Source organism: Nothobranchius furzeri, chromosome 6 (genome assembly GCF_043380555.1).
Source record: "Nothobranchius furzeri strain GRZ-AD chromosome 6, NfurGRZ-RIMD1, whole genome shotgun sequence".
In the NCBI taxonomy this organism is placed as follows: Eukaryota; Metazoa; Chordata; class Actinopteri; order Cyprinodontiformes; family Nothobranchiidae; genus Nothobranchius; species Nothobranchius furzeri.
This window is the reverse complement of record NC_091746.1, coordinates 78,307,034-78,332,224: the sequence shown is the minus strand read 5'-3', so window position 1 is coordinate 78,332,224 and position 25,191 is coordinate 78,307,034. Positions and strand designations below refer to the sequence as shown.

The 25,191-nt window shown below is 40.2% G+C and overlaps 1 protein-coding gene across 1 annotated transcript; it reads left to right on the top strand.

Annotated features, from left to right (window-relative positions):
* Positions 1-4,532: 4,532 nt before the first annotated feature.
* Positions 4,533-21,929, top strand: adra1d (adrenoceptor alpha 1D). Its single transcript, XM_015943639.3, has 2 exons — positions 4,533-5,654; positions 21,260-21,929. Exons 1-2 carry the CDS (start codon positions 4,703-4,705, stop codon positions 21,808-21,810), a joined length of 1,503 nt encoding a protein of 500 aa, XP_015799125.1. The 5' UTR covers positions 4,533-4,702; the 3' UTR covers positions 21,811-21,929.
* The last annotated feature ends 3,262 nt before the right edge of the window (positions 21,930-25,191 follow it).

Genomic DNA, 25,191 nt, shown 5'->3' with positions numbered 1-25,191 from the left:
TAAAATATGTGGTTCTGCAACATAACAAACGGAACAAGGGCAACAGATCATCTTGTCCTGACTCTGAAGTAAAAATTTCTAACTTTGAAAGACATACAAAACACTTACATCTTTTGGCTTTTAATGTCTTCATAATGTTTAATTAATTTGACAAACAAATAGATAAAAGTTTGAGAGTAAAACACATGCATTTGACAGGAAATCCCACGAATATTGATGTAGAGCAAATACATCAAAGTCTGGAGACTTTTTGATCCCTCCAATGCAGAAAGATATTTACTCAGGCACGGAGGTGGAGATGATCACTGCCTCAGCACTGCAGCTCAGTGTTCTGGAGTTTAGACCATGTCAACATGATGAATTACACAAAAGAGAAAAGCAACAACACGCACTCAGTGGGAGTTCCTTTAATAGGCAAGTGAAACATTTTAGCACAAACTACTACTGAGGTCTGCAGAGTGACCAAGCAGACATATTTGTTCATATCAATGGCTCGCAATGGAATGAAAGGACGATGTTTGCTCATTACAATCTGAAGTTCCAGTACTAAAACAGTGAGTTTGTGGAGTTATATTTATATTTTAATACATTTAAATAAGAATAGGAGTAGGCTTATTTTTTGATTGAAGTTCAGCAACCTTCTCAAGTGGCCTAGTTGTAGAGTTTCTGCCCTGGGACTGGGAGATCGGGTTCAAATCCTGGTGTCGGTATATACCTGAGATGACCGTAAATCTTGGTTCCTAGATATAAAAATCCTCACATCCTCTGAATGTAACAAAATTAAAGCATTAAAGGTGATGTTTTCAATTACAGGGAGACTAGGCAGCTTCGGTTTGCTTTTATCGCCCCCTAGTGTCCGTTTACTAGAACAGAAAGCAACATCTATCTCCTTGCTGTGCGTTCATTATCTTAACACCTTAATCTAAGAGCTGAAATGTCTCCCCAGTCTTCGTTAATGTCTACATGAGTGAATAATCATTAAATTAAACAAATCAGCTGTGTTTTGGATCAAAAATTTGCAGGGAATGTGCTGGAAGCTGACTGCAGCGCCAGGTATGTCCCAACAGAGCAGTATCTCTGTGGCAAGTGGAATATTCTGGCAACAGAGGGGGATGGGGCTGGGTGGCTCAAGAAAATTATTTAAATATGAAAAAGTTGCAAAGTGTCCCTTTAAAGTAGCTTTCCAGAGTTTTCTACTTTCAGAAATTATGTATGGTTTTTCAGAAATCCATAAAAGTGATTATCTAATCATGTACTGTGATATAATGTAAGCAGTATGTCTTTTAATTTATTATTTATTTATTTTGCTAAGTACGCCCCCTGCCCCGCAGAGTTCCGTGCAGTAGAACACTGCTGACCAGAACTAGCCAATAGCGTTAGACTACCGCTTAGATGCTTCAAATTTAAGGAATACCTCAGCTGATGCAGAGTTGATGCAGCCTAGTGAACTAGACCAAATTCTTGCTTTGCAAAGTTTGGTCTAGGAATGCTCCACTGGAACCTCTGCAGCCCCAACAGCATTCTGACTGGCCAATCCCAGCTCTAGAGGGGTTTCAAACACATAAAGAGCTGTGATTGGTCTATAATGGTGGGCCAATCATAGTGCTCTATCTGCTTAGTGAACAAATCACAGAGCTTTATCCGCTTTGTGGGCCAATCAGGGCACTCTATATGCCTGGTGGGTGGGATGATGCAACAGAGTGAAATAAGAGTATGTCACATTCATTGTCCAGGGGAATGCGGAGATCATTTGAAAGACAACGGTAGAACCCGCCCCACAACCGAGAGCAGTCAATGGAGCGTTGCCAGACTAAATAAATGTATTATTTAGTCTGGCTTGCCAGGCTAGAGTTGATAAACTTTTCACGGAAAAGAAAGTCTTTAAAATATAAATATATGAAAATACAACATGACACGAGAAAAATACTTGTAAAACAGCATGTTTTAGCTCTGTTTGTTGGCTACAGAAACACATTTATAAACAAGGATTAATAAAGTCTCTTTGAATTGAACTGAATTGAATTGAAGTCGCCATCTTAAAAAGACAGAGCGACAGACTTTTTGTGTGATATGCTTGTCAGCCACTAGATGGTGCCATCGAATAAGAGAAATACTCCGGAAAGAGACAAAGTTGCGTTCATGTGACTGCAGGTTGTGTCATTTTATAGGGGGGAGCAGACTGTACACTGAAACCAGGCTGGTCCAATAAGGCATCATCCTGAAAATATTAAATCGCTGTGCTGGACAGAATGTTCACGAAAACAATGAATGAAATGTTTTTATCTAAATTGTACATCATCATCTATGTTTTAATTAAACTGAATGGTGATTGTATAATTTAAAGGACTTTGTTGCACCAATATTGACTTCATTCTGGGGTTCTAATATAGTTTATTGTAAAATATTAATAAAGAAGTAAATTGTTCTTGTGACATTAATAAAGAAAAATAAACCAGATGTCTCATTAGAAGATGTTAACACCAACAGTTTGTCACAAACATATTAGTTCGGTGACATCAGCATCAAATCCAAAGTGCCAAATTACACTATTTGGCATTTTGGGGATGGCGCGTTTTAATATTCAGCTGTGTTCAAGATGGAAATCAGATCATGAATTAAAAATCTGCACCTTACTGAGTCCTGCATAATTTATGACATCTTATTTTATGGCCGAAGATCCTTTGTGTTCATCAAATCGTTTCTTCAAGCAAAAAAATTGAAAAAAATAAAATAAAATAAAAACCACATTCATATACTAAATGTTTTCTGACTAAGAAGCAATGACCTGGATAGTTTTCTGCAGTCTCAGAGCTTTTAAATGAAGCAACAAGTCACAGATTTGTTCCAGGGTTGTTTTTGGCAAACACGAACAAAACTGTTTTAAATCATTTAAGGGCTTCCTAACCTCCTAAGCCTGATTTTTCCACTTCTATTTACACTTTCTCAAAAACGCTCTGAAAGTAAAATAAATAAATAAATAAATAAATAAATATGGGAGTCCCGTTTTCCTAATGTAAGCAATTTTCTTTATGATTTAAGTCAGACAAAAGTGTAAAAATAAATAAGTCTCACCAAAAAATATAAAAAAATAAAAAATATATATATACATGTTTTTTTGTCCTTAAACGTAAAAGTAAAGAGCTGAGTAATCTGTTTTTATGAAAGGCAGCGACAGTAAGGGACTTGTGAGGTTATGATGCAGTTGTAGAGTGATCTGGCAAGCAGCCATGAGGTCAAAGAACCTTTCCCACTCAAGTGGTTGATCCTCCCAAAAGATAAGTGACTAATACTTCAAAATAAAAGTCTTTGATTAAAACAGCAAGGTCTGAAGCAGAACATGTGACTGAGCTGGGCTTAAATAGACAGGGAAGTGCAAACAAAGACAATGGAAACAGGTGAGATGATTGCAAATGAAAAGGGCCAACAGGTGTGACTAATTAACTGAGAAATAGGAGGCAAAACACAACACAAGATGTAAATAACAACACAAAACGATAAAACAACAACTAGAACAGAATGATACTAAACTAAAGGCTGAAAGAAATAAACTAAACAGGGAAGCTAAACGAGGATAAATGCTCTGAGAACTGAAGCCCAAAAATAATAATTAATGAAGTGAACTAATAAAACAGAAAATAGAAAATAATCGAGAAACTAAGCAACTAAAGATGCAAGTGAAACTAATGCAGGGAATCCAGGAGAAATCGAGAGATAAATATTGATAAACTGACAAACCTAATAGAAGCTAAAGTAAAAATTAAGACTTAACTGGGGAAAACAGAATAGAACACAATAAAACAAAAACATGCCAACTGAAACTAAAAGGCTGGGAGAAATAAACAAAACACGTGAATCCAAAAAGTCAAAATCTTTGAAAGGGGAAAACACAGAATAAGGACCGGGGACTGGGGAGACTGTAAAAGGGAATGAAGGTGTAGCGTGATGAATTGTCCATCACGTAAGCGGGGGGGGGGGGGGGGTGGGGGTGGGGGTGGGGGGACGGACAGGCCCGTCCTTAGAGCACACAAAACCTGGAGATGGCAGCCACATCTGCGTCTGGGCACTCCAGCTATATCCCTGGATGTCAGAGCAGACTTGTTGGGTAGGTTGGAGGATATGAGTGATTCTGTCTCCTGAGATTTCAAGGATGGAGCCCAGATTCATTGTTTGCCCTTCTTTGTCTTTTTGTGATATTTGCAATGAATGTATGATAAATACTATTCAAATATACCTCAGAAAAAAGGCAGAGCATAAAAAAATGACTGGCCATATGAAGCTCCTGTTGTTTGGGAGGCTGCGAACGCAACAAGCGCCACATGAATGTGGGTGGAGCTGGAGGTTCAGACCTGCTGTAGCAGCTCTGGCTGTGATCAGAGTTGTTCCAAAGGATGTCACCATGCAGAAGAAAAACGCGCTATAATGGACCTAAATGCGCTTCCGGTTGGGGCTGTTCATTAATCCACTAAGCCAGGATTTAAAACAAATTTACAGGAAAAGGACGGATCTGAAGGCGCGTGCGGGTGGATGTTTTTGTTATTATTTGTTTTGAGTTGAATTCTTTTATGTTTTGTTAGCTGTTTATTCTGATGAAAGCCGCCAGGTTGCGTTTCTGAGACCAACGCGGAGCGAGGCAGAGCGCAGCGCCCATCAGCCAGTTTTCCTGCGAATAAAACTTCCTCTAAAGTTCTCTTTATGGCGCAAAATGACAGACTCTAATTTGAGGAATGAAAGCAACTATGGGCTGTCTCCTGAAGCGTTCAACGACTCTGTTCTGGACCGCTTGTTTCAACGTGACAACATCACATGTCAGAACTTCACCGTGGACTCGCAGGCTGTCGGCGTCGGGATCTTCCTCTCTGCTTTCATCCTGGTGGCGATCGTTGGGAATATTTTGGTCATCCTGTCCGTGGTGTGCAACAAGCAACTGCAGAACATCACCAACTTCTTCATCATTAACCTGGCCATGGCGGACCTGCTGCTGAGCATCATCGTGCTGCCCTTTTCCGCGTCTTTAGAGGTGCTGGGCTGCTGGGTGTTCGGCAGGGTGTTCTGCAACATCTGGGCAGCTGTGGACGTGCTCTGCTGCACCGCCTCCATCCTCAGCCTCTGCATCATCTCCATCGACCGCTACATCGGGGTGAAATACTGCCTCAAGTACCCGAGCATCATGACAGAGAGAAGGGCAGTGGCTATTCTGGTGCTGGTGTGGGTCTCATCCGTGGTGATCTCTGTGGGACCGCTGCTGGGATGGAAGGAACCCCCGCCTGTGGACGAGAGCATCTGCAGGATCACAGAGGAGCCCGGATACGCGCTCTTCTCCTCGCTCTTCTCCTTTTACCTCCCGCTCATGGTTATCCTCATCATGTACTTTCGGGTGTACGTGGTGGCCCGCAGGACCACGAAGAGCCTGGAAGCGGGCGTCAAACGGGAGAGGACTAAGTCTGTGGAAGTTGTGCTCCGGATTCACTGCCGCAGCGTGCTGGAGGACGCGCGTCCGGCCAGCTCCAAGAGCAGCAAAAACCACCCATTCCGAAGTTCGCTCTCAGTGCGGCTCATGAAGTTCTCCCGGGAGAAAAAGGCTGCTAAAACTCTCGCCATCGTGGTGGGGATGTTCATCCTCTGCTGGCTGCCCTTCTTCTTCTTCTTGCCATTAGGTATGTTCATAGTTTCACGGGTTTTTCCATAAAATGGAAATCTTTGCGACCATCTATGGGGCGCCGATTGTGAAAGTAAAGGTTCTAATTAAAATCTAAACGTTTTGACTAAAGTCTAAGAGGTATATAAAAGAACGCATATGTGCTTAGAATCAACATATGCTGTTCAATATTTATATTTAGAATCATTCAAGCGCATTGTTGTAAATTTAATTATCAATTGCCTGCTGGTGATTGTGGAGGGACCTCGCTTGCCTCTGTCAGTGAGCCCCAGGGCAGCTGTGCCTACAATGCAGCTCATCACCACCAGGGTGTGAATTTGTGTGTGAATGGGTGAACGACTGATTGTGTTGTAAAGTGCCTTGGGGGGTTCCAGGACTCTAGAAAGCACTATGTCAAAAACAGGCCATTTACTATATTTACTATAGACAACCAACACATTCGTGTTGATGTAGAATGAAATCAAATTGAATAATCAAATCATTGTTCATTTTGACATTGTGAGCCCACCGCAGGGCACAAACTTTACTTGAGACAAAAGTAATCAGTAAGTGTGAGGTGATCTTTATGCTACACAGAAACCCAAATCAACACACAAAAAAATGGTGGTGATGGTGAACATTCTGCTCAGCTTTATGGTTGACTCTGAACCAGGAAATAAAGCTACAGAACAACCAGTGAAACCGCCCCCAGCAATCAACGGCAAACGGTTCCAAGGCCCGACTCGGCCCTTGGAACCACAGAGAAGCAGGGACCAAAAAGTAGAGGGAAAGTAGGGAGAAAACAAATCCTTGAAATGAAATGAAATGAAAAATGAGTCCAGACCGAATCGCTTCTCCCGACGCAGGTTGAGGTGTGGCACCGGAAAAAGCCTCATTCACAGTTTTTGAAGGAACTGGGCTGGTAGGTTGTTCCATACACCTTGGGGGACTAATCACAGATCTTCAGTGGATGTAGGCATCCTCACATCCTTCAGTTTCTTCATGCAGTCCTAGAAACACTCCATGATGTTGAGATCAGGGCTCTGTGGGGGCCAGACCAACACTTCCGGGACGTCTTGTTCTTCTTGATTCTGAAGATAGTTCTTAATGACTGTGGCTATATGTTTAGGGTCACTTGCTTTGTATTTTGTACATTACTAAAAATAAACAAGTATTTTTTAAGGATGCTCTTTAAACATCTTTTATATGTTCATTCTGTGTATTTCTTCTAACTGCATTACTTGGTTCTTTTAGGAATGCTCGATACTGGCTTGTTTACTTCTATCCGATATGCCAATGTTATCAACTCTTAATTTCCATTATCGAAATATACAGAGATCCCTCTCATAAAAAAGAAAATCTAAAACATTTAAGGTTACTGACATCACATATCTCCTCTCATGCTTACATCTTTTACATTTTCTGTGCAAAATGAGAACTACTTCAGTTTATGTTAGGAAAAATGGCATTTTTAATTAGCCTCCATCAGCAGCTGAATCTCATTCTCCCTAAGTGGGCTGCTAAGATGTGTGTATTAGTCAGTAATGTATGTTTTACTTATATTGCACAGTAATAAAACATTTGTAAAGATCTTGAGATGAGAAAAGCAACGCTTGATTGTTATAGTTAGTCACCACAGGACAAAATTCTACTTTACAAGTTGTGCCAAATACACTAAAACATTTAAACAACTTTATCTCAGATCTGTCTTTTTTTTTTGGCATTTTGAGAGAGAGGAGAAGTAGCTGAAGAGTTTGATGCATAATGAGTGTGTGGTGTGTAAACGGTGTGTCATGAAAAGACCAATACCGATATTTTCCGATATTAAATTTTAATGCCTATTGCTGCCAATAGATTGATAATATCGGACATCCCTAGGTATATTTCTAAAAGCATTCTTTGTTGTCACCATTCTTTTGTCGCACCTGCCTAAAACCCTTGCTTTGTACCATAAATAAAATGTATTTTAAATGTTCACCAAATGGTGATAAAAGTGCATCTAAACATTCAGAATCGAGTCAAAGTAGAAAAAAGTTCATACAGAATCAAATCTAATTTTCTAAAGTTAATTTTAAATGTTAACGAATGAATCTCTGCGTATTAAAGGGACTATGAGGACGTTTCTTCTTCAAACATTCTCCTGCAATGCCCTGGTCCTGTAGAATGAGCCCTGGCATTTTTACTGTGATTGCCTGTTTTTCTGTAAAATCACAGAAAAAGAGAGATGCTCGGGTCGAGCAGGCTGCTTCATGCGCGTTCACGCTCAGGCATCGCCCGTAGCATTTGCTATCAGTAGCTTTAGCAGCAGAGATAGAGGCAGTGACAACTCAGCGACTTTGTTGTTGTTCCTAACGCCTAGTGACAACCCTAGCTACATTTCTGAAGACCCTTAGCTACTTTCTGTAGAACTTTCTCCTAGATATTTCCTGCAAATTAGCAACAAAATAGCCATTTTCGCTCCGAACCGTTCTTTGAACGTTGTTTCAGCTGTCATCAAGGATATAAATGTTACAGATACAATGAACGTCAATGGCGCTTTAGCTCGCCTAAGCCCTTTTCAGATAGACATTCTGGAATATGTGTGGACAATTCAGTCCGGTTTTTAACCAGAACTGTGTTTTCAGACACACCACTTTTGTACCGGAACTTGTCCTTTCGGTTGCCTTCATACAGCAGGGAAAAGTTCCAGATGTCTGAGGGGGAGGGGGTGGGAAGACTGTACCCGGATATTGCGTAAACACAGTGTGGCGGGCGCACATGCTTCATTTACCCAAACAAAGCCTTTCAGTCAAACACGGCCGACGAAGAGATAGAATTCCTCTCACCGATCTGACTTATGTTAAGCATAATTCTGCACAAATGAAGACGGATAAGAGACCTGGATGATGAAGCTCAATGGTTAAAGGAATCACAGAAGCGGTGTGAAGCACTCCGTTGCGCGTCAAGGAGATGGTACCGTAGGAGGCGAGCTGCCATGGTTCGCCCATCGACATTAATATATGGACAATGGGTTTCCATACACTCCAATCTCAAGTTTTTCTGCTAAAATGGGAGGTGGCCACCACCGCCATTTTGACCGTGTCACAGGTTCCGTCAAGCCCAGACAATTCCATAAAAGGGAAGAGAGGTGGAGCTGAGGGTGGGGCTGTAAGGCTGGGATCAACTGACGACACCCGGTCGAACTAGCTACAAGCTAACCTGAAGCTAACCCAAAGCTAATGCGGAGGTGGGAGCTAAGCTAACGGAGGTAGCAACCTAGCTACAACCGGAGTTAACTGTGCACAACACCAGAGCTTCTGAGTCAGAGATACGCCGGGCTGACCGCTGGGTAAAACCAGGTGGAACACAGAGGTCTCCCGAGAGCTCCACAAGCCGGCAGCCGCACAGCAGACAGGCGCCGCTGCGATCTAAGATGCGCAGAGCTGCCACTGGGGAGAACCGGGTGGAAAGGTTTCCGTCCCAGAGCTCCACAAGCCGGCAGCCCGCGCAGCAGACAGAAGCCGCGTTCAGACAGAGCTGCGGGGAGAAGTGGCGTATTTTAGCAGTTCTGGCTTGCCATAAAAACCAGCCGTCAGCCCGCGCAGCTAACAGAAGCCGCGATTAGACAGAGATGGACCGGGCTGCGGGGAGGAGATAAGGGTGGAAAACATTGGTCTCCTGAGAGCTCCATAAGCCGACAGTCGGAACCCAGCTCCACCGACATGTTATATTTCAACGCATTTTCTAAAGTGCAGCATTATGTTAAATGCACTGGGGTTTACCCTATTACATTTAAATTTCATGGTTAAACAGTACATGTTAAAATCGAAGCTCAGCTCGGCAGTGACCTAAAATACATAAATATAATTTTACTTACCGAAAAAAAATGAAGTGGAGACTCCTTGGGCGCTCTATTAGTGCAATTAATGCCACAGCAAGTCATTTTGTCCAACAATTGCACAAAAAATATACAAACAAAAATACACACACACAGAGACTAAAAATCCCAGAACATTTTCCAAGGCAGACCGAGGCTCTACTGAGGCCTTTCCACGGAGCTAGCTCTGTGGTCACGTGGGTCTGATGCTCATTAATTATACAGAATTTTAGGCTTTTAATACACTTAAACAGTAGAGTGAGAGAAAAATTCACCCCCTCAGAGTTGTCATGAGTGTAAACTAGATAATTTAAACAAAAAACATGTTTTGGTACCAGGCAGTAAACGTAAACATGTTTATTTCTGCTGTGAAATTGGTATTTTTAACATGGGAGTCAATGAGGATTTGCTCGTTTCTGATACCAGCCCCCAGCGGATGAGGGTGGAACTGCAATTTATTTCACTTCCGGGTTTGACTCAATTTCAGAGCTGCATTGTGGGGGCCTGGGTTCGCCGCACGCTACAGGAGCGAGCTATCTAGGTACGCACAGCGTCCCCCGGTCCCCTCCACCTCCCCCTCCTCCCCGTCCGGAACTCGACGTCACCAGTCTGAAGCAGCCACCCTGTCCGTGACAAGTCCGGACCTGTTACTAGTGGCTTCGTCCGGTTTAATTACGGAAAAGGTTATTCGGATGTTTGTATTCAGACACAAAGGTCTTAAGGACAGAGTCCCGAACATTTCCGTTTTTCATGGCCTGTCTGAAGAGGGCTCTAGTAAGATGTCTGACTCATGCAGAAGACCTGGGTTTGATTCTGGGTGTGAACATAGTTTGTTATTTGGAGTTTCTTTTTTACATTAAGGATAACTTTTTTACAGTAATAAGACGCCCAAATTTTTATTTGAGACTCGCCGAAAGGCATTGAATTCACGGATAAAAAAGATGTGGGTTCAACTTTCATTTTGGAACAATTTTTCAAGCGAGGGAAGGGAATGATCTGCGCATGCAGGAGGACTGACCCATCTTAAACCTTTGCCGGCTGTGTTGAAGAGAAAGTTACAGAACCAAATTATTTAATTAATTAGCTTTGTGTTCTCCTGTATTCCATTCCTCTGGGTCACACACACACACGGGACTGTCTCAGCTCTGGAGTGTGCACGTACAGCATGCACGCCTCGTGCACGAGCCTACTATTGAAGCAGCCGTTACGCTTTTGGCCTGAGAGGGCAATCGCGAGCATAAAAATTCAAAAGTCCGAAAAGTCCCTTTAAGTCACTTATAAATAATTAGCTCTAAATGACAAAGTTAAATAAAAATGTGATGTTTGAACCAAATAGCTAGCTTACATGCTAATTGATAAGGCAGCCTGATTTAGCATAAGCATGTAATGCTTAACATGGTAAATCAAGCAGCCTTAGCAAAATATTCTAAATTAGAAAGATTTTTACTTGCTGCTTATATTCTAATGCTGAAATTCAACATTAAAACATAAGCTGCAAGTTTAAATCTTTCTTATTTACATATTTTGTTTTTTAACGTTATGGTTTGAATCTATCTGGTAAAAGGTAGCTGGTAATTTTTATTTTTCAATGCATTTGTATGAAACTGTCACCCCATACTATGTTGCACACATTTTCTTTCCTTTTCTTCTCTACGAAACACGTGCTAAGCTGCATTTAATCTAAATTTGCACTAACAAACCTGGACACAAATCGATGTAGTCTATGTTGCAGTGATGTTACTTATTTCACAGATTAAATATTCATGTTTCGCATGAATAAAGGATGTATTCGCCTCTTTTAGAGTGATTAAACCTTTTCTATTTCCATGCGGTTATAATAAAAGTGCTGTAAATCATTGAACAACTTTCTCAAACTCAAATCTACCCTGAAAACCAGAACAGTAAGACTAAATGGTAGTAAATAAAAGTAAGAGGCACCTAATGTGTTTCATTTGCCACAGAGAAAATAGCTAAGAAATCATGAAATTAGATCTGTTCAGTCCATGCAATTTCACCCCCCCCCCCCCCCAACAAATAATATAAAGGTTTCATATCAAATCTTGAATACGAGCCATAATAAACTGGCATTTTTCAGTAATGAGCTGTCCATGCTTCCAAGTCCAGAGGGCCTTTATGATAACAACAATAACAAAATCATTTAAAGTGGGCTTGGGTTCAGTCTTTTCCAACAGGAAGGTCGAGACAAACTCATAAATTTAGAAGCAGCTTTAAACTGCTATTACAAATGTTCATTTCAGTCCATAAAAAGTTCAGTCAATAAAAATGCTGAGGATTTCTACAACTTCCATCGGTGAGAGAACGGTGAGGAGTGGTGAAACAGAAGGGTTGAGATGTGACAATCATAACTTGGAGGGATACATCGAAACATGTTTGTTCAGATTGTCCAAACCAATATGAATAATTCTCAACATGCAAAAGCCTGCAAAATGATAAATTGTGTAAAGATGAAGCTGACCTCTGACCTCACTAATCGCATCATTCAGTCATCGACGAGAAAAAGGGCTCTTCTGTGAATAAAGATGAGCAAAAAGAACAAGTCTCAAACTTTTTATTCAACATCCAAACAATGATTAGTGTATTTTACAGCTTCCTATTACCGCTTCTCAATATAAAACAAGAAAGTCAAACAGATTTAGATTCAAACTGCAGCTTACAGAGATTCATAATCAGAGAAAAATGTTTGATTTGATCAATAAGATTCATTGCTCCCAGTAGAAGGCTTAAATTAGTATAATCATGGACGTAATTTTCACTTTGGAAGTGGGGGGGACACGGGGTGGGGGGTATCTTTACAGTATGCTCTAATAGGAAACAGGCTTCAACACTAATGGTTGTTTTCTGCTTGGTCCTAGAGCTCAACTAGTGTCAATTTAATATAGCGTAATATTGTTTTTGGGTGGCAAAAAGTGCAGGGGTCAAAACATGACTTTGGAAAAAGTGGGGGGGGACATGTCCCCCCTGTCCCCCCCAAAAATTACGTCCATGAGTATAATTACAGTCAGACAATCAAAAAGACCAATGTGTCAGAGAGCTATTTGATACATAACGTCTAAGAAAGTTCTTACTGGCTCCTCGGTGGGAATTACAGTATTTGCCACGCCAACTGTTCTTATTGAAGCAAATGTTTTATGTGAACGTCTGGGCTGGGAGACACGTTATCTGTTTCTCCCTGTGGGCTGAGTCCTTTATGACTGAGTGATGAGCGTGGAGTGTTCCTCGCACATACTTTATCAGTCCTACTGATGCCGGTCGATCGTAGAGATAATCAATAATGACTAACCTTTAACAAGACACAGACCTGTAATTATAGCACGTCACTGCCAACCTGCCATCATCTGAGAGATGATGTAAATTTAGACGCAGAAGTCTGACTCATCTGAGCGTCCACTGAGATTCCCCTAATATGCATCTAATCTGTTAATGTGCCATACTCTTCTGGTCTTTGTATTACCTAAAATGACAGAAAAATAGGTACATTGTCTTTCAGATAATCTAACAAGGCCATCATTATTTTTTTGAGGAAAACAAAATAAAATGTTTAACATCTTCATGAGGGTGCTAACTAAAATACACCAAACCTTTTAGAATTTCATATTTCTTTATATTAGAAACTAAACACATTAAGACCATAAAACTGAACTCAGGCTATTCAAACAAATGACACAAAAGTTTGGGATCACTTAGAACTGTAAAGGAGTTTTCTGGAGTTGTTACGAGACAAACCAGGGTGAAATCTCAGATTAATCACCAAAAAACGGAAAGCTTGCATGCATCAAGTGTGTTAGAAATGCTACAAAATGTTAATTTCCTTCTTTTTCTTGAAGAAAAATCCTGTTAAAATCACAAATCTCTTAATGTTTATTTGCAATATTCTCCAATCAGACAAACTTAGTGTGTTTATTTTTTCATGGAAAAAATTAAAGGTATGGTGGAGGATGTTTGAATTTCAGGAAATAACCGCCCTTGCCACCTTCTGAAAAAACTGCACATAAGAGAGAATGCCCAGTTATCCTCGTGCACACTCTGTTTACAAGTAGCTGCTGGCCTTGCAGCAGTAATCTGAAATGAATTTCTCCAAAAAGCATACCGGACTCTAGCTTACCTGTGTGTTTGCGGGGAGCCCAACCTTCGCTTTCAGCGAGCGCACGCCATCATTGAAAAGAGTCTCCTAAAATTACTCTGGTATTATTTCTCACTCTGGAAACCTTTTTATTCTTGTCTAAAACTTCAGAGACACTTTTTCTCTTGCGACTGTCAGCCATTTTCAAAAGAACCCGGTGAGAACGGTGAGGAATCAAGGCGTGTTGCTGTACACATAAACTGAATGAGCGTGTGCAGGAAGTTAAAACTAACCCAGGAATGAGCACGTACAACAACAGCCTCACGTGAAAGCTTCAGCAGAATGATTGGCAGTTATGCGGGCTTGGGCTGGGCGATATGACGATTTTAGACCGTTTTACGATCTACACATCTGACGGTCTGTCATTTTTGAGAGACCGTTTTATCACGATTCACAGCTCTGCTGTTGAATTTCTGCCTCTGAATGAAAATGGAACTTACCTCAGGCGAATGACACGCCTTTGTTTGACCCTTAACCAATCAGAGTGAGTCATAGTAATATATTAGTGCCCCGCTTGTTTTCACCTATGTGTGAACAAACATGGCTTCGGCCGCGGCTGAGCGACAACGAGGTTTTCGTTCCGAAGAGGAACGCAGGGTTTCCTTAGCGCGCGGCGCTAACAACTTAGCGACGTGACATGTCTCGGAGAAAGCGTAAAAACACGTTGGACGCTTCTTCTGAAGCAGGAAAATAACACCTCTTCTTAAGCAGAGCACGACGTCGCCTCGGCTCGTTCACCCTCTGCCGAGCCGGTGTCGGTACCGGACTGAGCTCGGTCACTGGGTCGCTGGAGCTGCCCCGTGACTGCCTGATGGAAAACCAGCGGGTTTCATCAGACTCGTAGTTTCTTGTTTTTGGTGGGGAACCCCTGTATTTCACCGCTCCCTCCTGCAGTCTTCCCCTATTACCATTTAAAATGATTCTGTAAACTCCGTGTATCAATAGAAACAATCTCTGCCAGCTGCAGTAAATGTAGTCTCCAAATAATAAGAGGTGCATTCATCTGTGTATCTCCTTTGATCCGCATTAGTGATATTCTCAGCACCAGAACAGTGAAGCAAAGAAAGATTCCTGAGTTTGTTTGTAATTTTATTTATTAGGTGCATCTAACCTGTTCTATTTTTCTCTGAAATGAGATCAAATCAGTGCTTCTATGGGTTGTCTCCAATCTGCACTGGAAATTTTTACTTTATTTAGAGACTTTTGCAGAAAATATACAGAATGCGAAGTTTTTTGCTACCATTAGCGATCTCTGGTCCAGCCGCACATCAGAGCCGTATTTGAGCTTAACTATCCACTACATGAGCAACTGGGAGCTACATAGTATTTTGAACAAGTTCATGTTTGCACAATATGTTTGCAATTGACATGTTTGCACTTTAAATATGTTTACGATTTTAATTTATGTTAAGTTACTTGAAAAACGAGAAAAACTGATTTTTGTAATTGTTTCTCTCAGGGCTTTTATCATCTCTGGTGTGAGTTTAAAATATAAGTGTGTTAGCACTGTGCTGATTATCCCTAATATGAATAAATGTTTATTTATTCAATGTTTCTCTTCTTTAATACGCAATTGAAGTTATGCTATTCATGGATAAAAAATCGTGATAAAATCGAAATCGTGAAAAAATATTGGAAAAATCGTGATATTCTATTTTTGCCATATTGCCCAGCCCTAATGCGGGCCAATGTTTCAGATGATCCACCCAGAAGAACAAGATCTTCCACTATACCTTCAGTAAATAACTAAGATTATTAAATTAAAAAATGCACGTAACTATAAACTAACCCATACAAAAACAGCAAAAAATGGGGAAAATATATCCATACAAATATTTTTACTTTGATTACATTCATAACTAATTATGAAATTATATAATACTCAGGAAAAAATCAACTGAAATGAACAAAATCCATCTATCCATCCATTTTCTGAACCCACTTGTCAACGCAGGGTCGCGCGGGGGGGTGGGGGGTGGGGTGGGGGGTGCCTATATCTCCAGTGGTCAACAGGCAATCAGGCGGGGTACAACCTGGACAGAGAGCCAGTCCATCGCAGGGCGACACAGGATAAACAATCACGCACACACACACACACACACACACACACACACACACACACACACACACACACACACACACACACACACACACACACACACACACACACACACACAAGGACAATTTAGACAGACCAATTAACCTAACAGTCATGTTTTTGGACTGTGGGAGGAAGCCGGAGTACGCGGAGAGAACCCACGCATGCACAGGGAGAACATGCAAACTCCATGCAGAAAGATCCCAGGCCAGGAAGCGAACCCAGGACCTTCAAGCTACAAGGCAACAGCTCTAACCACTGCGCAGCAAAATGAACAAAAATATTTTAAAAATGTAGAAAAATAAGTTTTCGATCATTTGCAGAATTTACTCATGTTTTGATAAGCCATCCTTTATCAATAAATATTTAGTCAGGCCACAAAACACTTAAATAACTCACTCATAGGGGCAGAATCTACGGTTATCTTCCAACTGCCTCTGCATGCAGCTGGACAGCTCTAGGACCAATCAGAAGAAGAAACAATATGATGTACTCACCACTTCGGGTGTCAGTATACAGGGCAGTCCACCGTACACCGTCCAAGAAGATGTCACAAATCAAAAGGTAGCTAAAGCTGTTTCAAATGAGCAACATTCCAGAAGCGACACCATCTTTGTAGTTTTTCTTTATTGTAGTTCTAGCATTAAGCCCATCATAAAAAGGTAGAGAGCTGTGACTGGCCAGATACAAAACTGTTCAGGCCAACGGTATTCCTGCTACAATGGAGCATGGATAGATCGACCTGCAGGACTAAATCTTTTTGCCACTGCTACAGTTGGTTTAGATATTTCTAGGTTATTTTTGTTGCCCTCTATTTCCAAAATCTTCCTTGGCTGTCAAGAGATTTGGGTCTATTGCTACAATTTTTCAGAAGTCATTAGAGACCAAGACCAAAAGTCTGACAAAGGGTCAAGACCAGCATTTATGAAGGGCAGAGGCCAGTGTAAAAAAAATTAATTAAAAAATACTTCAAACCATAATTAAAAAAAATCCGAAGTTAATGATCACATGAATAACATATTCATTTTCAATGAAGGTTTTCAAACCACTATAATACATATTTAGAAAATATAGCCAAAGAACTGACTTTTCATTTATACATTTGAATAATTGCTTGCATGGGGCATTGCTATATTGGGGAAAGCTAAGCATATTTTTAATAAGAAAGCACTTTATATGTTACACAATACGATGCTGCTGCCATATTTGAGCTATTGTGTAGAGGTCTGGGGAAACACGTACAAAAGTAATTTACAAACAATAACGACAATGCAGAAAAGGGCTATCAGATTAATAACAAATGCAGGATATTTGGATCACACAAATGAACTTTTTATTAAAACGCGGACAATGAAGTTCCAGGACTTGGTTAAATACAAAACAGCACAAATAATGTATAAAGTAAGAAATAAATTAATGCCTGATAAAATACAGAAACTGTTCACGGAGAGAGAAGGAGGATATAACCTGAGAGGGACACTAAACTTAAAGATCCATAAGTTTAGAACAACATTAAAACAGATGTGTATCACAATAATAGGGGTTAAATTATGGAACAATTTAGAAGAAGAAATCAAAGTAAGTACAAATATAAATGTGTTTAAAATGAATTATAAAAAACATATTCTGAACAAGTATATAGTGGAAAATCGATGATTTATGTGGGTGTCCTTTATTCTAAGGAAAAGTAAATTATATCAATTGTAAAAAGATGTGTTTTTTTCTTTCTTTTTTTGTTTTTTTTCCCCATATGGTTTGGTGGGGTTTTTTTTTGGTGACTTGTACCATTTTGTTTGTTTTAATGTAGGTTTTGTGTTAGATTTGGTAAACAAGTAAAACTTACTTGTATAAAGGGGTAGGGACATATAAGTTCCCACTTCAGCCTACTCCTTTTCAAACAGAGAAGAAGGGATGATGATATGTATTTTTTTCTGTTTGTGGTATTTAAAAAAAATTATGTATGTTTTCTTTATTTGAAATAAACTAAACTAAACTAAAAATAATTCCTTAAAATTTACAGCTCAGCTCAGCTCCGCAGCAAGCGTCAGCATGGCATTTACACGAATATAATCAGATGTGCACAAGTTTAATGCGCCAGTGCGTTCATGTCCTTGTGAGAGCAGGTTTAAAAGCCTTCGTCTAAAATATAACCTTCTCACGGAGCCTTAAATGTGAAGGAGATAGCTCCCTGAGCTGAGTAACAGAAGACTGTTCAGGATTGTGTCTGTTCACATGAAAGAGCCGTCACAAAACACTGCCTGATAAATTTGACAGGTCTCCAGACTCTTGACAGTGTGTGTGTGTGTGTGTGTGTGTGTGTGTGTGTGTGTGTGTGTGTGTGTGTGTGTGTGTGTGTGTGTGTGTGTGTGCACTCAATGCACTCAGATATTTTCTTGCTTTGCTAGTTTGCCTTAAGATAAAAAAAAACTCAGGGTGGATTCAAAAATAGCATTCACCTTGCAAACATCAACACTTAAAGGGGGTTATTTAAACAAACAAGATGAAGAAAAAAGGCAGGTACCTGTTGTTGTCATGGAGTTTGACTTTGCGTCAGAGCGGTGAATCATGTGGTGTCTGCTTCGATAAGGTTACATCATTTTCTGTGAGAACAAGATCTCCTTCAATGCCTTCCTTGGCTTCATTTGGATTTCAAGCCTTTCAGGTTAAACAAAAGCTCACTGAATCTTCAGATTCCAGTTAAACTAAAGTTTAAGGAGCGCACGTCACATAAAGGGAAAAGTAAACAAAGCTGTTGTTTTTTCTTTATGGTTCGGTTAATGGCACATCTCTTTGCTTTTGTTAGTAGCTGCTGTCAAAGCAGCATGAAGCCATTACTCAGAAAATTACGTACAAGCCATTTCCTTTGTTTCCACATTGTGTGAAGAGAATTGAACTGAATATGCACCTCTGAGGTGAGGCAGTGAAGGCTTGACACGGGCTACGGAGATGTGTTGAGCGATCGATGCGGTGTTAAATCCAAACACCAGTCAGTTCAGCAAGTATCGGGAGAGGACAACCTTTTCATTTAAATAATGCATTTCACAGCAGGCTTCACTAAAAATAGCATAGCAGGTATAAAGGAAGGAGAAAAACAACAACTCTGTCAACGATCTGCAGATGCGAGTCCAGTTAAAGCTAGTGCTTTTTCTTAGAAGTTCAGATTAAAACAAATGTGTTAAAGAATGTTGCTTTTTCCTTGAAGATCTTTTCAAGTGAGTTTCTGTGGAAAGGTTATGAAAGGTACCCGTGTACCCAGGACAGAGAGTTTCCAGGCTCTGGAACCCGAGCCAGGCCTGGGGTCCATGTGGGAGCATCTAGTGGCCAGGCTTTTGTCCACGGGGCTCACCACCTGCAGAACGAGCATGAAGGGTTCTGATGCATTGTGCACCAGATAGTGAACCAAAGCAGAAAGACATGGAAACAGAGTTGGGGATTAAAAAGAAATTCTAGTCTAACTCACTTTGACACGCTGCCTTGGCTGTGTGACACAAACCTTTGAAAGAGATCTAACCTCTTTTTCACTTAGCTGCTCCAGGTGGGAGATGGCTTTACATAGACCTGGTAGGACCCAAACCTTTATGCTAGGTCCACACTGGATGCACCAGTAGCACGGAATGGCAACGGGACGATTTACTAAGAAATTGCATCGCTGCAATAGTCTTTTATTTTAAAAATTATTGGACGTTTTAAACTGAATATTTTTAGCAGTGTGGCGTGGCTGCCTCTGGGACACGCCTGAAATGTTTCGCGCCTCGGCCAGTTTGGATCAACTATAACGGATTATGTTTGAAGCAGTGACGCTTCGCTGCCGATCCGCGCTGCTGATGCCTCCATTGTGGACTCGGCTTTAGTGAGGGTCTGCTGGACATACAAGGTACATGAGTCTGTCAAAATAATCTTCTTACAGGGGCATGATCACATCCCGAGGACAGTGGAGGACATTAAATCTGAATATTCCTTGCGTTCTCCAATTGATAACAAAGCTGTTAGCCAATGGTGGAGGCAAACTCTTTACGCATTACTGGAAATCTAAGTATGATTGGCTTTTGCTGTTTGCTGGCTAAAAGACTTTTTTCAAGAAACTCTTGTTCACTAACATACACACTGGGTTGCAGAGACAATGTCTCGTGTATTTCTGGAAAAAAAAACAGGAACAGTCTAAGAGGATCACTCGAAGAATTTTATTCTGTATGGTTGTCATTTGTGTCATAATGTCATTGCGTGGATGAGGACAATATTTTATTATTTTTTTGATTCTTTTAAAACTTTTGTGAGATAGTTTTTGTGTTTTGATTTAGTGTTTCATAGAAAAACCTGTTTTGTGTTTGTTTTCTCTTTTGGGTTTGATCCAGTGTAGTGGCATGGTTTTTGTTCCATACTGTCTGATCAGTTTAAAAATAGTGGAAAAAAGTTAATTAAAAAAACTTGTTCAAATTATTCTACTGGAGAAGTTTACACAATAGTATACTACAATTGGGAATTGATTAGCTAAAAAATAACCTACATAAACCAATATTTAGTTAAGTAAATACAATTCGATCACCTCTAATCTAATTGAAGGTTTTAGAGTATAGTTGTGCATAAAGTTGTACTTGCAAAACAGGGCTGATTGTGTTTATGATCCCAATACTTTTCATATGGGTTCATTAGTTAGTTTAGGCTCTTGGTTGTGGCAGTAGTGGACCCAAACATCACGGTGCCCTTCTGGGAGAGACAGTCACAAGTATGGTGTACATTTTAGGACTTCCTCGGGTGTCAGACATCAGACAGAAAAAAACAAACAAAAAGGTCTCAGGATAAAGCCTTCCGACAAAAAGGATTCAGGAAAACAGCTTCTGGAAAAAAATTGTCAAACCAAAAGGCATCAGGAAAAACATTGTTGGTTTGTCTGATGGCTTTTATCCTGACACCTTTTTGTCTGACACTATTTAGTCAGACATCTAATGGGTGTTTGAATGAAAGTTGAGACTTTTTTTTCTCAATGATCTAATGTCTTAGACCTGAGGATGTCTTAAAATGTCTTGTAATGTAAAACGTACAATATGCAGTTACTCAACATCAGCTGAGCCAGTGATTACAATATGCAGTGAACAAAAAGTTGGATTACACAATAATATACTACATGAATTAAAGTGATATCCTATCATAACTCGATAATTTTATTCTCTTAATATAATTTTCACATCCTTACAATTTTGTGTGGGTTGAAGCTCTACGTTGCCATATAAACAACCTTGTTACACATGCACGAAACTTTTCAAACCTTTATGGATCTGAGTCAGCTACACTGTAAGCAACACCAACATAAATGAACGCCATCTAAACTGAGTTACACTTCACAACAAACACAAAAATCTTTACACAAGTACAGTTGTTGAAGTCTTAGTTTATATGTGTGTGAAGAATAACAAGGTCGAGACATTAGTGTTGGTGCAATCAGCTTTCTGTAGTCAAAAATACTAACATTTTCTACTCTGGAAAAATGTTGTTTCATCTGTTTTTTGTTTTGGTGTGTCCGTCTCGTTTTAGGTTCCTTGTTCCCTTCGCTGAAACCGTCTGAAACTGTGTTTAAAGTCATCTTTTGGCTGGGATACTTCAACAGCTGCATCAACCCAATAATCTACCCCTGCTCCAGCAAAGAGTTCCAGCGGGCTTTCACTCGAATCCTCAGGTGTCAGTGTCGCCAAAAACGGAGAGTCCTGCGTCGCTTCTACGACCAGAGGTGGCGGACAGCCGTGAAGGGGAAAACGATGGATCAGAGGGGGGACTACCATGCCGGCCTTGCTGTTCGTGAAACCTGTGGGAGCTCTTTGTTACATAAGAGGAAACGCTGCTCACTGGGTCTAAAGAGATGGAGCATTTTCCCACCTCTTCAAAAGTCCTCCTTTCAATTTAAAGAAAAAGTGAACAACCTGTCAAATAAAATCAAGGGAGGGGGCGGGAAAGTCACCGCACCTGCACTGGGCCGAACTGATACTGTGGACACCGTTTCTATGGGGATTTACAGCTCGTGTGAGCCGAGCAACTTTCAGTTCTATGATCTGCCAGAATGCTACGGCCTGAAAGAGACTGACATTTAGAGGGCCCTCAGAGAGTCCTTCATTTATTTTCAAAGACCCGTACTGGAAACAACTTGCAGGAAATGCTGTGGCAAAGAAAGATTTTGGGAAAACATGAAAGCTGGGAATAGTTTTCATTCTGAATTACAAAAAATTAAAATTAAAAATAACTCCTCGGACATGTTTTTAAATCATTCAAATTTCAAAGCTTGAGATTTTTGACAAAAACACTTCTACACCAATCAGCATCATCTGTACTCTTGAGCCAGTGTCTCATGCAGCTGTGGTCACTGGGAAGTCTTTGGAGACACAAAATTGTGAAAAAATGGACAAACCTGCAGTTGAACTTAGTATGCATGGCACTTTGCAACAGTTGTTATACACGATAAGGCCACAGGAAGCATACGATTTGCTATTTTGTCCTTAAATCTTTTAACTTTGTGTCTGTTTTAATAATTCATTGTGGAAACTAAATTGAAAAACATTAAAGATTAGCTACAGATACAAGCAAAAACATTGTGTCTATTTTCAATAAACATGTTTTGCACATTTTTAGGATCATTTTCAAATTTCCGGAAAGAAAACACTGATACTCACAAAACAAAGCTAAGAAAGTTTGAGAATGTCTTGAGACATTTTTTAAATGAATTCACAGCCAATGCTTCCTATTTGCTTGCCTGATGACTGCAGGAGACAGGCACCAGTCCCCCGCGACCCTGTGTGGATAAGCGCCGCCAATGAAGTGTAACGTCACGTGTCTACACCCCCTCCGGCATCTCTCCACTGATCACTTGTTTTTTATGTTAGTTTTCAATAAACAGAGCTAAACAGTGGCAAAAATTACATTTATTATCATAGTTAACACACATAGAGCTGTAGGCTGCACAAGTAAACAAAAGTAGGACAGTAAAGTTACATTTTACAGGTTTCCAGCTGATAAAATATGCTGAGGCAATGGTTAACAGCCAATTCTAGTGGATAAACCACCCACATTGTGGCAAAGTCTCATGACAGAGTAGAAAAAGTTAATTATCTGCCCCACATGTCCAGAAACAAGTTATAGCCATCTAACAACTTATATGCTTTTATTATACAGTAATCATGCACGACTGTGGGGACGAGGAGTCGGAGAGATCCAACCGACAAAGATCAGATCAGTCCAGAGAAATTAACGTGGGTGAAAGTGACAACACTGGTGTGGGGTGTAGTTCTGTGCGACCAGCGGTAACAGTCTTGTTGCAACAATTACACAAAATGCGTTGTGTAATTGGATCTGGCAACCGCTAACGTCGTTTGTGTTTCTGTTTAAGCTGCTCATCAGAATAAACAGATCATCCGTTAATCTCCAAAGACGAGCGGCGTTCAGCATTAACCCGCAAAAGAAATCCGGCCACACCTGCGTTGGTTCAGCTGTGAGAAGTCCGGATGGCCCCACAGCTCGTTAGCTGTTTCAAACAGATCTGGAAGCTTTGTGCTAAACACCATTAGCTTTGAGATGTTTCTTTTTTTGTTCTTCTGCACAAAGATGCGTTTGATTATCTAAGTAGTAATATCTAAACCCCTAAGTTTTATTTGTTAGTTTAAATTTAAAGGTGTAGAGAGACCGCTCTGGATACTGGCTGGAGAAGGGGTTCTGGCCCTCCAGCTTGTGTGGATGTGCGCAGTTATCCGAATGTAAACAACAACTTTCAATGGGTCTATTGTCAATAGATGGATGGATGCTTCCAATTTGAGTGAGATACTGGTTTTCTTGTGTATTTATTCATTTTGACATCCAAAAACCTTCTCTGTGTTTTATTATTATTCACAGTGTGACGATGACAGTGGCATCTTTGTTTGATATTTGTTGACTGAAATTTTTAAAAAGCTAAACAAACAAATACCCTACTGCAGCTCTCTCAGAGAACTCTCATAAGTGCAATTTTAATTGTTTGCCAGAAACTCTGAACTGTAACATACTATTATTTACCGTTGTTACTGTTTTGACAAGGCATTGTGAAAAAAAAACAATAACCTTATAGTGTTTATTCTGTTAGGTTTGTATGGATGTACAAACCTAAGTGAAATTAGCAGTGAGTGACAAAGTGAAAAGAATGTGCTTTTTTGTATTTTTTGACTTCATGTTTACATCAGCTGTACAGAAAAATAAAAAAGATTTAAAAAAACTTTTCAAAACAGAAGATTCTCTTGTTTTTTTAACTTTTTGTAAATTGCTACTTTGCTCCCGTTAGCTATACTGCACAGTCATTACTTAAAGGGTGCATAAAGAAAGAATGACATCATGTGGTCACATGTGGGTACTGCAGTCCATGTATCAAAACTAACCAGTTCACTCTGAGCAACTGTTACAGATCACCACAAGAGGATTGATGAGCGAAGACGAGTCATACACAGTAAGTTGATAACTAGATACATCTGTTTCAATGTTACTTTTCTTTAATCATGATTGAAATGGGTTTTCTTACTGTAAAAGTCTCACAAATTATAGCCCTCTAATCTCCCATTCATTGGGAAAATGATTGAAAAAGTAATTGTGATCCAGCTGAACAATAATTTGGAGACAAATAACCTCCTAGATGGTTTTCAGTCAGACTTTAAACACCACAGCACTGAGACTGCCCTTATTAAAGTATCAATTGATATTCGAGGGCGAAAGTACATGTTGGATCTCGTTCAGGTGTATACACCCACCAGAGCACTAAGATCTTTAGGAAACAGCCAGCTGGTAGAACCTCGGGTCAGAACCAATCAGGGTGAAGCTGCTTTTAGCTACTGTGGCGCACACAGATGGAATCAGCTTCCTTCTGACCTCAAATGTGCCTCAACTCTCTAACTTTTAAATCAAAACTCAAAACTACATGTGCTCAGCAGCCTTTGAATGAATGCTTCTTGTGTTGCAACTTCTGCATTTTTTATTGCTTTTATTTGTGTTATGAAATGCAATTTTAAAATCTGCTGTTTTATGTCACATTGATTTTAGTATTTTATGTTTTTGCTGATCTTGCTCCTGGAAAGCAGGGCAGTGGGGCATTGAAAATACACACTGTCTCTTAAACACACATTCCACACTTCCTAAAGGTAAAGCTGGATTGAAACCAAGTGACAGACGTTTTAAAACTAATTTTATTGTTTCCAGTAAGTTTATTACAGGTCTTTAACTCTAGGGGGATGACATCTTGTAGAATTTATTTTTTATTTTTTGTTTCAAGATTGTAACCCCCGGACAGATGGAGTAGCAGAGACACGCTGATGTTCTAGCCTGGGAGATGTGCAGTGATAACCACTTTGACATTAATCTAAATGTTTTCTGCAGATGAGGCATGCCTTCGATGGAGCTATAGTGGTTCCTCAGTAGGACAACAGTAGATATAAAAACAAGGATTTAGGAAAGTCTCAAAGATC